Source organism: Lytechinus pictus, chromosome 4 (assembly GCF_037042905.1).
Source record: "Lytechinus pictus isolate F3 Inbred chromosome 4, Lp3.0, whole genome shotgun sequence".
Taxonomy (NCBI): domain Eukaryota; kingdom Metazoa; phylum Echinodermata; class Echinoidea; order Temnopleuroida; family Toxopneustidae; genus Lytechinus; species Lytechinus pictus.
In genome coordinates, this window is record NC_087248.1 from 5,323,198 (window position 1) to 5,339,384 (window position 16,187).

At 36.9% G+C, this 16,187-nt stretch overlaps 1 protein-coding gene across 1 annotated transcript in view; it reads right to left on the reverse strand.

The window, feature by feature from the left end:
• Nucleotides 1-5,343: 5,343 nt before the first annotated feature.
• The window catches only part of LOC129258533 (NHS-like protein 2), a 61,638-nt gene continuing 50,794 nt past the window's right edge, over nt 5,344-16,187 (reverse strand). Inside the window, exons 2-3 of the mRNA XM_064098187.1 lie at nt 14,528-14,667; nt 5,344-8,662 (exon numbers count right to left, since the gene is read on the reverse strand). Of these exons, the coding sequence (XP_063954257.1) occupies nt 8,372-8,662; nt 14,528-14,667 (431 nt within the window). The 3' untranslated portion in view covers nt 5,344-8,371. The remainder of the gene's footprint in view (nt 8,663-14,527; nt 14,668-16,187) is intronic.

A 16,187-nucleotide genomic window follows, 5' to 3' on the forward strand; every position in this document is an offset into this window, starting at 1 on the left:
CTGGAATTAGCCTTCCGATTTATGTAAGTTTTTGAGAGGCAAATCCTTTCGAACTTGCAAAGTTAAGGGCGATGTGATAAATTAATGATCAACCATGACCAGTTTTGGTTGCTTAAGCAAATTTTATAAATTATTAAATTGAACTTTAATGCACGAGTGAACACAAGTTACACTTTTTGGGGAGCATTTAAACTTTATCATTTGGATCTCTTTTTGGGCAGCATTTCAAATTTATCATGTGGATCTCAGCAATGTGTTCATGGGCGTCGGGAGAATAGGGGGTGAGATAGGACTTAAGTCAGAGAAGTAGGTTGATGGAATAAGGGTCAACAGAACATTCAGCCCCCGCCCCCTCCCTCTCTCCCGCCCGCCCTCCCTCCTGTTGAGAGACTGATGGCTATTGTCATGTACGCGTGAAGTCCAGAGCAGAATGTTGATTTAATGATTAATTCTGAATTGGGACATCAACTTTTTCCTATCAATCATTTAATCAACAAATTATCAGTAAATCAACTTATTCAATGTGCAATGTGATCAATCAAACATTCAGTTTTTTTTCAATTAATCATTTCATTAATCATCATAATCATTAAATTTCTTGGTAATCATTGAAAAAAAAAACTGACCATCAGCCACCGGTCACTTGGCAGTTAAGTTTTGAACAGGCTACAAATGATGCAGGAAGTGAGACAGAGAGGGGGGGGCTGGGAAATGGAGGTGGAGAGGGGAGGGTACATATGACTTTTAATTTGTAAAAGGAAAAAAAAGAAGAGGAATGCCCTTTTAACCAAGTCTTAGCATATCTCGCCCTCTTGCTTGTAACGGGTACCATCACATTACTCTGACTCTCACGAACACACTTCTGAGGGTTACAAGATGAATATGCAACAATAAAATTACAATTCCTGTTCACTCATGCATTAAATTTCAATTTAGTAACTCATGAAATTTGCCTAAGAAACCAAAACTTATCTCACTCATTAATTTAGCTTAACAAGTTCCAAAGGACTAACCACTCAAAAAAACTGTAAGGCTAATTCCTGCCCATCCTACTTTAGCTGAGCTTAGTCTCTCAGGAGGAGATAAGCGGGGGGGGGGGGGTGAGATTGAGAGAGGGGTTGCTAAATGTTCTGTTGACCTTTATCCCATCAACGTACTTAACCTACCTAAGTCATATTACCCCCTCTTCTCCTGACTGTCGTGAACACATTGTTGAGACCCACATGATAAGACAAAATGCTGCACCCAATTCATGATCACTCATGCATTAAATTTCAATTTAATAACGCATTAAATTTTCACAAACAACAAACTGATCATAACTGATCTTTAATTCACCAAATAACCATCAACTTTGCAAGTACCAAACAAAAAAAACTGAAAGAAATTGGAAGGCTAATTCCAGCCCACCCTAATTTTCATACCCTTTGTTTCAGTGGGCAGTGCTCGCTCAAGCATGAATAGTTTTCCAACTTTTTGGTGTCATTTGAAAGTTGACTTTATAGGCTTTCCATATCTATAAGTCTTTTCCCCCAAAGTGGTACATTTTTTTATTTGGCAGCCATTTCAAAAGTGTATAGTTTTTTTTGGGACGCACTGTATTATTCAACAGTTTAGGTTATGATATTTCAGATCTGGAAAAAGCAATGCTCATGGCACAAAGATACCAAACACTAAAAACTTTTTTTTTAGATGGGAATACCTAGGCCTTGGGTTTGCATTTCAGCAAAACTGCCAAGCTTCGTTCACCCTATGTCCCTATCCCAAGGAATGGATAATATTCTTCTACCAATGTCTTGTAGAGTTGTAAGGGTTTGGTTAACACATGGACTAGACAAATAAAACCAACATCAGGCAGAAAGTTTGAAAGACATACTGAACAGCGGTGGAACTGATGAATAGGGAACGAAAGAGAGCATTCGTGTATTGTTTGCATTTCATGAATACAGAACAGTTGTATCTCTCTCGTGTGCAGAATGCACATTTGATTTAGAAATGGGTTCCCGTTCTGTGCGCAGATGGCCCAGGGCTTTATTCTGTGGTTGGAGCCAGCGCTTTATCAGTCGTTGAACCTCATCCATTCCCACTCAACCTTCCCGCTTCGTGATCACTCATAACCGGGCAATATCGGAGAAGAATGTTACATCCCTTATAAAACAGGGGAGGGGGTTACGGGGAATCGATATGCAAATATATGAATAAATCTGAGAGATATAGATACAGATACATATGACAATGACAATGGTTAACCACATGGAGGCAGATAAAATGTAGGACACCACGTTACTGAACTAGTTCTTCTTGCGCTACTTGCTTTGCATGCCTTTCATTTTAGTACACTCTCCCTCTCTTTCTCCATCTCTGTCTCTGTCTCTCTGTCTTTCTCTTCCACTTTCCCTTTCTCTGTCTCTCCCTTATCCCTTTCTTGTAGCTGGTCATTTCATTAAGGAGCTCATTTCAGGGCTGACTGGCTAACAACTCAAAGAGCCCTTCAGCCAAACAGCTGGTTTGACCAAAGAGGCAGATGTTTTTCTATAGATGCTTTTTAATTGATTGTTTTGAAACACAGACTAACTTGCAAATATCTCTTTGATTTCCTTACCATAGACATAAACAAAACAGATTTAAGAAGCATGTCAGCAGGATTCAGTTCAATGGAAGAAAGTCCTTTTCAGTGCCACTGGAAGAATGACCCTCTTGCAATGAGCCGCTTAACTATTCTTCTATTATCCGAAGATTATACCCCCCCCCCCAACCCTTTTCAAAGATTCAAATAGAAACTGGGAAAAATAATGTCCAGACATATCCACTCTTAATTCTTTTCATCGGGGACAAATGCATACAAACACATGCAGAGTGCTACACATGCAGCTCTGTGTAATGATATTCACGACCTTCACGCATACACGGTTTCTATGAATGAATGCTAATATTGGCAACGATTCCCTTTATTCACCATCAATAACATTTAAAGTACACAAAGTGTATCAAAATATTGATTTAAGATCCCATTTGCATCCTTTGAATTTGTTTTTGCCATGTATATACAGGTTAAAAATACAAGTGGATGATTTTCAGGAATGATTACAAAAACTGAATTTGGAGACTTGAATACTGGGATGGGCAAGCTGAGGAGAGTGACAGCCAGACTTCAATCCAGGGTGTTATAATAGTATTGTAATGTTAAAGAGTGTCCTTGGAGTGTGTCAAAAGTGAGGAAAGGCCTGGGCTTGAAGTCTATTTTCACACACAGGATTTATACATCACACAAACACACACACTCGTGTAATCATTCAATCTATTTCTCTTCATGGCCAATTTGTAGCTCTGTAGGCGCCCATTAGCAGAGCTCATACTGCACAAACCTGACATCTTTCCCTACACGGGAAATAACAAACATGGAAAAATAAAAAACAAGGCTGGAGCATAAGGCTAGCATCCGATAGCACCTAATAAGCAATAATTTGCACCACGTTTAGAATGAGGAATACATTATTACTGGATATCTTATCAAGCGTATACAGCGGTTTTTTTACTGTATAGCATGCTTCAGTATTCCTCACTATCTCACTCAATCCTATATACACTGACATCAAGTTTCAAAGTTGAATGGAGTATCTTGACAAATAACAAAATGGGAACAACTCCATTATCCTATAATGGGGGAGATGATAGAACATGATGAACATCATATCTTTTCACATGCCTTTAGCAGAAGGGTAACTTGAGAATTACATCTCATTAAAAGCTTTCCAATGAGCAATACTGTTGCGTTTTGAGCCGTGCTTCCAATACAACTTGTTGGCCACTTGGCATGGTCACACTAGGTCGCACGCATCTGTTTTTTCCACTTGTATTGTAACAAGTGGAATGCCTCTGGCCGTCTCACCTGCATCACGCGATTCAATATAGCAGCAGTGCTGATTTTGAAAACTACTATAACTCGCACAAGATGTTCAGTGATACTTGGTTACTCTTATTTCCACGTTTTATGAACTAGACCAATACACTTATAGAGATATGATGGCAATTCAACAAATACCCCCAACGTGGCCAAAGTTCTTTGACCTTACATGACCTTTGACCTTGATCATGTGACCTGAAACTCGCACAGGATCTTCAGTGATACTTGATTACTATTATGTCCAAGTTTTATGAACTAGACCAACACAATTTCAAATTTATGGCTGTAATTCAACAAATACCCCAATTTGGCCAAAGTTCATTGACCCTAAATGACCTTTGACCTTGATCATGTGACCTGAAACTTGCACAGGATGTTCAGTAATACTTGATTACTATTATGTCCAAGTTTCATGAATCAGATCCATAAACTTTCAAAGTTATGATGGTAATTCAACAGATACCCCCAATTCGGCCAAAGTTCATTGACCCTAAATGACCTTTGACCTTGGTCATGTGATGTGAAACTCATGCAGGATGTTTAGTGATACTTGATTAACCTTATGTATAAGTTTCATGAACTAGGTCCATATATTTTCTAAGTTATGATGACATTTCAAAAACTTAACCTTAGGTTAAGATTTTGATGTTGATTCCCCCAACATGGTCTAAGTTCATTGACCCTAAATGACCTTTGACCTTGGTCATGTGACATGAAACTCAGGCAGGATGTTCAGTAATACTTGATTAACCTTATGGCCAAGTTTCATGAACTAGGTCCATATACTTTCTAAGTTATGCTGTCATTTAAAAAACTTAACCTCAGGTTAAGATTTGGTGTTGACGCCCCCGTCGCCGTCGGAAAAGCGGCGCCTATAGTCTCACTCTGCTATGCAGGTGAGACAAAAATTGTTGATTTGAAGAGTATATCTAATGGCATTTATTATAACTCATGAACTCAATTTTAGCTCAAAATAAACGACACAACAATCCACTTTTGTTTTTGAATTTGTAATTTATAAAAAAAAAAATGAAATTCAAAACGTGCAAAATCTGTTAAATGGTGTCTATTTGAATCAATGTAGTATCATAGCTTCAGAAAATTCATTTTAAATGAAATTCTACCAAATGTCAATATCACCTTTAATCCCAATGGCCTGAATTCATTCTATTTACTCTTGAAGATGGAATATGATGAGTTTGATCCCTAGCTCACGTTCTACTATTGACCTACCATGACGGCTTACATCCGTTATATACCACGGGTAAGGGGGCGAGGTGACTTCACAATGGTGAATATCGTATATTACTTGTTGATGTGCAACTGACCTTCAAAGCGTTATTTTCAAAGGCAGAGCAGAATCAATAAGATAAAGATACATGTGCATATCTGTTTATTATAATTCTTACGCAATGAGGATTTTGATTTTTTCCTTGATTGAAATATAAAGTTTGTAATCATCTTGTGGCATAAATATGGTTGAAAATTTTTCTCCACAATACTTCCTTTGAACAAATACTGAATTGAATTGAATAAAATCAATTAGAATGAAAAAAAAAATACTGGTAAACATCAACTCTGGCTAATAATTGAATTTCAGGAAGGTCAATTAAAACAGGATTCCCCAATGTTTGGGGTTATATATCCTTGATCCACTTGATGTTTATTAATGCAAATCTCACAATACCTTATTTTTGTAGTTTTTGCGCTATTAGTACACATCAAACCTTTTGAAATAAACAATGAGATACTATGATTACTCACAAAACATATTGGGCCAGTCTCTTCAAAATTCTTTACACCAAACAATACTTAAAAGGTGCATGTACTTCAGTGAATAGACACTTATCTATCCCATATCCCATCAACAAAACTCCAGAGTCGATAATTTCTGATTAGAATCTCAAGATTATGAAAGAGAACCAATTACGTATACCTTCCAACTATTCCCCCAATCCTTGGGAATCTTTGACTTATTCAGCAATAATGACATATCCAGTCAAAAATACTCATCACTATTAACAGACCCATCCAAAATCTAGCAAAATAAATATGAATAGAAGGTTCACAAAGAGTGCATTCTTTATTTATTTACATAAAGTATTTTGATGCATTTTTATGATCATTTGTTGTCTGGATGCGGACTTTGTATTACATGTATATCATCACTGAACCCAACCTATTGAAGTTCTTTATTGAAGAAGCATGAAGCGCCCACAGGTCCTATTCTGCACTCAATTGTTGATTTCCGTGCACGCATGCAATGATTTCCGATTTCAAAGTCGCCCTCAGTCAGACAAAATTACCAACAAAAAGTTCAAAGAACCAAGTTTCTACGCTTGCACACGTTTATATCTAAGAGTTAAAATGGTAAATGCATATGTCTGAACCTCTAATTGATAGAAGATAATACTGCCAAATATTGAAATAGACTGTGTATCTACTACTAGAATTTGGTAAAATAGGAGCAGTGGCTATCTTAATTCTGTAGCCAAAACTAATTGAGAAAATAATGTTTCTGATGTTGATACTTTTTATTACAATAAAATACAAAGTACAAAACAATCTTTTAATCAATTCCGACAAGAATTTCCACCGATCGATACAAAATACACAGGGTCTGGGGCAATTTCACCCCCGAATGCTCAAAATAATGCTGGAAAATTTTTAAAGCCCTGGAAAATCCCAATTCATTGCAATGTTAAAGCTATCCAATGTTGCAAATTTAGGCATTAGGTTGCGAAAAGTAGCCCCCAAAAATTGAATATTTATCTTTTTGCCTGCCATACAATCATATTGCATAATATCAACTGTCATTACTAACATCCTTTGCCTCCATCGATCATTTGAATTATTTCTAAAACATGATTCCTCGCTCCTTCCCTGGTGGCTTTGATTTGAACATCATCTCCCGACAATGCAAAGTTAAATGTCAGAAAACCTTTTCATGCGTTCATCGTGTCTCGAACAGACGGTATCAAATAGGCTACAAACTCAATAAAAACGATGCGCTCAAGGCGACCATCAGAGAAAATGTCTTCTTGTAGAATTTTAGAATCCTGTTAATTCAGAAAGACCCCTCATTTTTCCCACTCTCTGTACTAAATATTTGTCTAAGGTTGCATCCACGGTTGCATGTAGCAAACACGTGGATGGTTATTTTGGCCTCTAGCACTGTGTAACTGCTCTCGTACAAACAGGCCCAATGTGTGCACAGCAGTCTCAGGCAGCCTGTCCCCACTGAGCCCCAGTGGTGGGTGGCATGATCACTGATCAAGTGGTGCACAGCCCCTATAGGGATACGCATTTCATTGTAATGGCATGGTTTTGCGAAAAAGTCTGATTTCCGTGTCTAAAGAAGAGCACATGTTTGCACACCAGGCTTGTACAAATGTTCCCTCTTTCATATGGAGGTATTTCCTCAAACCCCAATAAATAAAATTGCCTTGTGAATGATTGACACAATGCACACATACCAATGAAAAATGATGACAAAGAATAACATTACTATGCTTATACCACACAAGGAACGCAATGTTGTTTTTGCAATACACATAGATGGCAGACTGATCCACATGTTTTTTTCTAATTCATATTCTGTGTTTATAACAGAATGTTCTTCACTTCACTGACTCAAAATTTTCTCTTTCTCTTCTTTCTCTGTGATCATTCAGTTCTTATTCACTCTTTCTTAAATCCTGTTCAGAGCATTACATTTTGTCATTCTCTCTCTCACTGTCGGTTCTATTGTCTGCCTCTTTGTCAGTCTTTCTGTATGTCTGTCCATCTCTTTCAATCTCTCTCTCTCTCTTAATCACTGTCTCATTTACCTGCACATGATTTATCTCTTCTTCGGCAATCCCCATTCTCTCTCTAGGTCGTATGGTGAAAATCCATACTGACGAACAAACATGAAATTACATGCAAGAATGAAGCTTGATTGTCACATTCTGTATGCATTATAAAAATGCATTAAGCGCACCTCTGAAGTGTAAATAATAAAGTATCAAGAAACCTGATGGGGAATGTAAATCTTCTCCAAAATATCTTTGCGGTTGTCAAAGAAAAAAACCCACCAATGTTCTATCAAAATGTCAATAGAGTTTGTGGCTTTCCATAACAAAATAGCACATTTGCATTTACTTGCACAGCGTCTGGTAAAAGAGGAATTTGAATCTATGATGAAGGTGTTTTAATTGTCAGAAAAAAAATGTTGATCGAAAGTTCAGTTCACCAGAGTTCTTTTTTTAATCAAAACTGCTATCTAAACATCTACAGCTCTCTGTGCAAAAGACCAAACACCAAATATTATTTTTGATCTGTTTTTCATGGAATTTTCTAATTTTTTCCCATTCATATCATCCAATACGAATTGTAAGCCTACATGTTGTTAACCACATGACCATCACCATCTGAAATAAACTGAACTTAAATCTGAATATTAAAATAGTTACATATCTAAAAAAGTTAGACGTAATATAATGAAAATGAAATACCATCCCGAACCCACCTCCCCAAAAACAAATACATTAATAAATAAAAGGTCATGGAAAATGGCATTATTATATAAAAGTGAAATGAATTCCAAGCACCAATGAAAGCAAACCCACATGACGTCACTGCAAGCGTACTCACCCTTGGAAAGATGATATTATATTCCGACTGGGCTTTGTATTCCGCTGCTAGCAAGCTACTTGCTTGCATACTAATCACTGTCACCTCATCTTCGTGGTATTCCTTGAACTTAGCATATATATCCTGAAAGAGAGAGAGAGAAAGAAATTAATTTTCAGAATAGAATCACATCTATCATCTCAACTCAAGCATATAATTACAAATGAAATTCTATGCACAATTCATTGTGTAATTATCCTCACTATGGTGACTATACCTATACATATGTGTATAATAATCTCAAATTTTGTGAAAAGGCACTTAATTGTTATAATAAATAAATAATGGTTACATTAGCGCTTATTACACTTTGTTTCTAAGCGCTTTACATTGCAATTATTATCCCGGTCATCGGATCCTAGCATGCCCGCACACAACGTATGCACTTTCTCCGCTCCGTGGGGAGCATTCTAACAATTGTTCCAAGACTCAATTGCTAGGTATACTACATAGGCTTTCGCATCCTACAGTACCAGGTACCCATTTAACACCTGGGTGGAGAGTGGCAAAGTGTGGATTGACGCCATGCCAAAGGTCGCTAGGCCACGGTGGGATTCGAACACACATCCCTCTGATTTGTCATTTGTCAATGATAATCCTGACTATGCATCAGCTATCTATTCTAAAGACAACCAGCTCCATGCTTATAGTAAGTCTACAACCTGATTTCTTTTTAATAAAACATCATAACATATTTATGAAGATGAAAATATGGAATATACCACTTTCTAGCAATCTAATTCCTCATATGAAGCAGAAATGTTAAGCTAAATTATTCCTACTCTGGCATAAAAGGTAATTCGATTCAGAATCGTATTTGACGTCAACAATCTTACAATTACCTAAGATTTTAAGCCAATTCGGCCATTACTCCAAACTAAAGGCCTGCAATTCATCAAATTTTGACATTAATATTCTAATATTTACTCTCAAATCTCAACCTCAAATGAGATCATTCAATTTGTTCATATTTTTGGAAAACTACGCAAAATGCTGGAGTTTTTTTTTTCAAAATTGTATCACACTATCATAGATCAATTACAAGGTGTGTAGTAACTTTCATGAAATGAAGCAAATCTTCCATGTCAATGGAAAGCCTACATTCATTTGAATATCAATTGTGTTTTCATTTTATTCTCCTGAAACCTGAATATTTATATTATATTGGATGGCTAAGAATGGAATACCAGAAATATTCCAAGAGTTCGGGAAAATATTCCATGAATCGCAGATGAGTGGAATATTGGCCCTAACGAGTGGAATATTTCTGGTATTTCATAAAATAAAGCCATCCAATATAATAATTATCATCTATCCTACCCCCCCCCCAAAAAAAAAAGAGGGAGCAATTTGATTTAACAAGTCATATCACATTATGCCATTATCATGCACTTCATAGGATCAATTTTGGTCGTTGACATGCGACTTGCATGTAGTTCACTATGACGTCATTGAGCGTAGTTGTGCTCTATGTTGCGCATCGCATTGTTTTCATTGTTGTACGCATTGTATATTTCACGCATTCGCGTACGCGCCTTAAACTGTTGAATAAGCTGTCATATTCAACAGCGAATTTTGTACAGGAGCCTATAAGATTTTCGTCGAATTTCGGTCCTTTTTAGGGATACACTCTGATACTGCACGAGCAATTGATGCAGACCAAACTATGCGTTTTTACTGCATCGCTAGAACACTCTATATAGATGATAATTCACTTTATTAAGATACAAGGTCTTCATTGTGCAAGCTTGTAGCAATATGATTTGTAAAGTACATCATCTTGAGCATTTTCTAATACTTTAAAACATTCAAAATCATTATTTCTGCTGATAATGAATATACTTTCATTATTAAAATTGAGTCATGTTGTCCGTTTTGAGAATGAACAATCAGGAATAATACAAAAAGATCTAAAAAGTTCTATGTAGATAAAATAGTGAAAACAGATATTTTAGAATTTGTGGGTTTGTAGAGATAAAAACAGCCTCTATGGTACTAAAAGACAGGGGTGTGAGTGGTCACAAATAAAAAGATCTGAAAAAAGCTGATGAGTGTTGAAAAAGTCTGAAATAGAAAGAGCTCCCATACTTTTTGTACAGAGGAAGGCCAAAAATAAGCTGAAATTAAGCTGAAAATCAAAACAAAAAAATCTGAAATCAGATAAAAATCTGAACTCTCACACCCCTGCTAAAAGAGCAAGGGAATGGAGGTAGAAATAGAATAAAAATATGACATTTGATTCTTTTCACAGACTGAAACTTCATTTTTCCATTCCCCAGACAGAGAATAAAACAGAAGAGAGTATCAAATAAAATTTTGGTAATTTTTTTGTTTTAACTGAAATCTGGAGCATAGTTGCACTTTTCAACCTCCATGGCTTAGAAGAAGTAACAACAGAAATAATATCAGGTGTGGATGACGGACTCCTGGCCCAGTATTCACCCCAAGTTGTCTATAATCACCCAACAAGCCGCTGATGGTATATTCATATGCCCAATGCCGAAGTTTAAATTGAACTTAGGATGCGCGGTCACGATCTATTACCAGCCTCGGCACTTTACCAAGGCAACGTATGATTGTACCCATTTTCTGTATGGCATGTAAAGGAGGCTAGTCCTCCTAGGGGAAAATCAGAAAAAATATTATGCTGAGGTAATATTGTTGTGGTTATTCATGTTAGAGCTTCTGACTGATTATGACAAGAATTAATTATGAGCTTAAAGCCTCCAGCAAGACATCAATTTACAAGTAACAGTGGTCAATCACCTGGATTGGGACGAAAGGACATAACTTGTAAAAAAACTACTCAAGCAGAAGTTTCATATTTTAATTAAACTTTCTGGACTTCCAAAATATCTGAGAAAGGATTTCAAAAATTTATCATAATGTAGAATTGATTAGACTCTTCCACATCAAGGATGAGCAACCCAGAGGTGAGATAGAGCTACATTGATAAAAGCTGGAACAATTCTCGCTACAGACCACTTTCACAAATCGAATATGGCAGAAAGTAGCACATAGTATCTTCAGAATGTTGGTCATTGATAAAATGGAACAGACCTGCCCCAGATCTTCATGGACATAAATCTGGGCAAATTGCACGGACGTATTCCCATTGCAAATTCAATATGAGAATCAACAAGCCCACTCGTAGCTTCTACATTTTCTGCACATTTTCTGCACCTGCATTGAGTTAGCAAAAAACATCCTAATCAAGATAAAGCTAAACATGCAAATATTCCTGCAGAAATTACATCAAAAGAGGTCAGAGAACTTTCAAAAAAGTTTTGATGGTAACTTTTTCTGCACTGCTTTTTCAAAATTATATTTTTCTGTGGTTAAAGTGTTCTGAAAGAATCTGACAAGACATGGGCCTACTAATTCATTTCTTTCTGTAGGAATGGATACTGCTAAAGCAGAGAGTGGTTTCGGAACAAGAATGAAGAGGTGTCTGTCTCTCTCTAACTTTGATTCTCTCTCTCTTTCATTCTTTATGTGGGTTTATGCTTAGTTTTCAAAGGCAGAATGAAGCATTTTTAACATCGTCATCATCCCCATCATCACCATCTTAATCTTAATCTTCATCATCATCATCATTACCACCACCACCACCATCATCATCACCACAATCATAAACACCACTATCATCACCATCACCATCATCATCATCATCATTATCATCATCACCATCATCACCATCATCACCATCATCACCATCATCACCATCATCATCATCATCCCAATCATCATCATCATCATCACCATCTTCACTTCGATTACCTCAACCACAGATTCACCCATCTACCTTATACCATACCATTCCCCTGATACCACTCATCAGCTGTAACTATAAATATATCTCTCCTCTCCTGGAGCTCATTTTTCATACTCTCCATATTTCTTCACTTGACCATTTCATTATCAAAGTAGGGCCATCCTAATCATGCATCAATTCCAGTCCCGGTCACTCCATCAATTTACCCCAAAATACTGATCATCTACCCACTCACTAAAATTTGTAATGTTTTCATCCTAGCCGTAGCATATATTTTCCTTTTTTGATTAATATTGGAGTGCTCAGTTCTCTTTCATTGCGCAAGCATTTACAAGACAGTGCGCTTGGTGACAATTTTAAGGAGCAATTAATGAATATATAGCAATGTTAATTTCGACCCTTCAACCTGTCTAAAGTTTGGTAAAGATTCAATGATGTGAATCATATCATACCATTACATTCAAATCTTATGAAAGTGCAGTGACCTTTTATCATTTGCCATTGTTGATTATCAAATAAAATCTTATTCTAACTGATTAATCAGATATAGTGCTCTCTGGAGGGATTTTTCTACCATTTTCATAATACACTCCATTTGATTTCTTATCTTAAAGATTTAGGTGGAAGAAAATGCAAAGATTGTATCATGAATTTCTGCCAATGTTATGTGAGAGGAGTAGTTTATGCCAAAAGAAGAAGAGTGGTATAAATTGGATAGTGGATATCCCAATTTTTTTTTTCAGACATAATTCTTTTCACACAGCAATTAAAGTTCTTTTACTTCTCAAAAGCTTTCGCTAACATAGCTGTGAATGTCCCCTACTCATCCCCTTGTGTATAACTAATAACTAGATTTATAACTGGAAGGATTGCATTAATGCTGGATCTATTAGATTCAATTATATGCTTTTCACACTGCATTTCCTTAACCCCATACTATCCTTAACCCCAGACTATCCTTAACCCCATACTATCTTTTTTTCGATTCACACTGTCTTTCTTAACCCCATACTATCTGCTCAGCCGGGGATAATGCATTAACCCCGGACTATCCCTCAGCTCATGAATATTGATGATTTTACCATACAGAGCGAGATTAACGTGCAATTCGACTTCCGTGATTGGCTAAATGCTTAGCCCCACTTTCCTTAGCCCTGTTCGTTTTCACACTGCATTCTCTTAGCACTGCAATTGTGGCGCTAGCACCACAATAAGCCGGCTAACCCTGCTTTTTTGCAGGGCCAGATAGTACCGTACTATTTACCGTGCTAGCCCACTTTGCTAAAACGTAGTGTGAAAACGAAGTGGGCTAAGCTTAACCCCTGGAAATAGGTGGGGCTAAGACCCCCCCTTACATGTAGCCCCACCAATATCCCAGGGTTAAGGAAAAAAAGTGCAGTGTGAAAAGCATATTAGAGTTCCAGGGAAGTGACCATATTCCATAGCACATGTCATATTAATCATTTCCTGTGACTTATTCTAAATACTTGGATACCGTCCCAACTTCTTGGAACCTTCGCCCAAATGGGCAGCACCACCCATAATTTTTGTTCTTGAAGTTATACAATTTGCTTTCCAACTCGGACACAGTTGCATCAACACATAATCATATAAAAATTAGTTATCATTTATGTTCATAATGTGAGAATCACATGCAAGATTTTTTTCCATATAAGCGTACATAACAAGTTTTTCACAAAATGATGTGTCAACATTTAAAAAAAATCCCTAGAGGGTTGTTAATAAGCTGTTGAAATCCTAGCTTTTGATTTGCTGAAATCAAATTTGTTGGTTAAAAACTGGCAAGGTGACAAGATACTTCATGAAAGATCATCGGACAGTGTAAATGATCTACATTTCTTTCTGAATCACCCAAACAACTTATCTATTAAATGGAATAGATGCAAGATCATAATATTTGATGTATCAAAACTATGTTAACGGAAGGGGCAAACGATGCTTTTGTGGTTACATAGCACTTGTTAGGGTTTTCTTTCATTTTATTTTTTATCATTATCTATTTTTATTATTATTTATTTTTATTCGTTTTTTGGGGGAGGGTTTTTCATTTTTTAAATGTTTTTTAATTATTTTTATCATTTTTAGGGGGGTCTTTTACCATTTTTATGGCAGCCCCTCCCCTTCATGTGGATACCCTTGTAAGTAGGACTTACCTTAAGATCTGTACTTGCTGTATCATAGATAGCTGTCAGGCAGCCAGGTCTGGTATCTTGGACAAATAAATCCTTATCCACATTTTGAGATGCCTTGTAGTGGTCCGTTGTATTCTTGAACTCTTCTAAGGATGACACCGCTGCAAGAGAAAAGAGAGAGAAAAATATACAGACGATGAGAATATGAAGTAGTGGATGTTGATGGTATCTTTAAACTGATGCCTCAGGGTGGGCGGAGAACTGACCGATCAGTGTACAGTGTACGCAGCATGTATAAATCCCTTCTAATGCGCTGGAAATATATGTCAATCATGATTAGGGAAAAAATCTATATCACACCATCAATGAGAGGGATTTTAATTGAAAATCCATTTGAAGTAAATGGGATAATGAATGCAAATGATTTTTTAAAACCTCATCAATAGGTACAGATGACATACAGACTGAGAGTTGAAGGCAGCAAATTCATGTAGTCTTCACTCTTCACACTAGAAATTAACCGGAATAACACTTCTGTCTAGTAGTCAGACTAGCACATCCTAGTATGCCTGGCAGAAAGGTGACAGAGCAGAGCCAATCTATAATATGGATTCCTTTAAAGTTAATAGTTTTATTTCCCCTGGTTAGGTTCATTGACACAGGCTGGTCAGCAGACATCTGCTCTAGAAACACCACCCTTTTGGCTTTCTTCCATCAAAAGTACATATAAATGGTTATAATTAAGTATACAAGAGGATTTTTGATAAAGTTGAGATTAACATTAAAATTATGTTTACTATTTTACCATGATGATTTTACCAAATGATTCTATAGGCATACATACTTGTCAAGGGGCATTCAAAGCCAGAGCAGGTTTGATGTTTGAAGTTCTGCTGAAAGTAACTCTAAAGTCAACTTAAAAAACACCATCAAACTTAGTAGGGGCCTAATTCAACATTTTAGGTTGAGCTGTCACAATCAATCTCTCAGTGGGTAGTGTAAGGTGTAAGCCCTATTGTTTTCTTTTTACATAATGAAATATGAAAATACAACTTTCTGTTCATGTTTGAACATGAATTATACTTTCCTTGAGAAACCAATAGCTGGAAGGTAAGGGAGATTGGCATGTCTAGCCTGCCATAATTAGTCTCTGTGACCCCTGTGCCAAAACAAAGTGTGAAATCATCACTTCGCTAGTGCCCTTCTGAAAGTCACATGACCTCCCTTTTGCAAATCACATGACATCAACCCTATGGATGCTTAATGAAGAAGGCCTCTCGGAGAGCAGGGTTTCAAATCAAGCTTTCAAAAACTCTGTCACTTTGTCAATGTTGGATTTGTAACAAGACGGGTGAGTGCGGGATGTGCTTGAGAGCAGGAGGAACTAGTTTAACACGCCTACTGCCATTTCCTCTGTGACATCCCATCGAAGGCCACGCATGAGTAAGGAGATCTGGCCTCATGCTCGCTGCAGATGGGATATGAAAAGTGACAACATGAACAGTGAATCTTCATAAGAGACACTAGCTTGACGGAAGGTGATTTCTGGTGACTCTCTCAGGAAGGGACGGACTGACAATAGATCCATCCAAAGTTGGGGATAAGTCATCATGTTCTAGGTGAATGTCACTGACAAGGCACTCAACAAGTTTACCAAGACCTGAATTCAGCCTTGGAAACT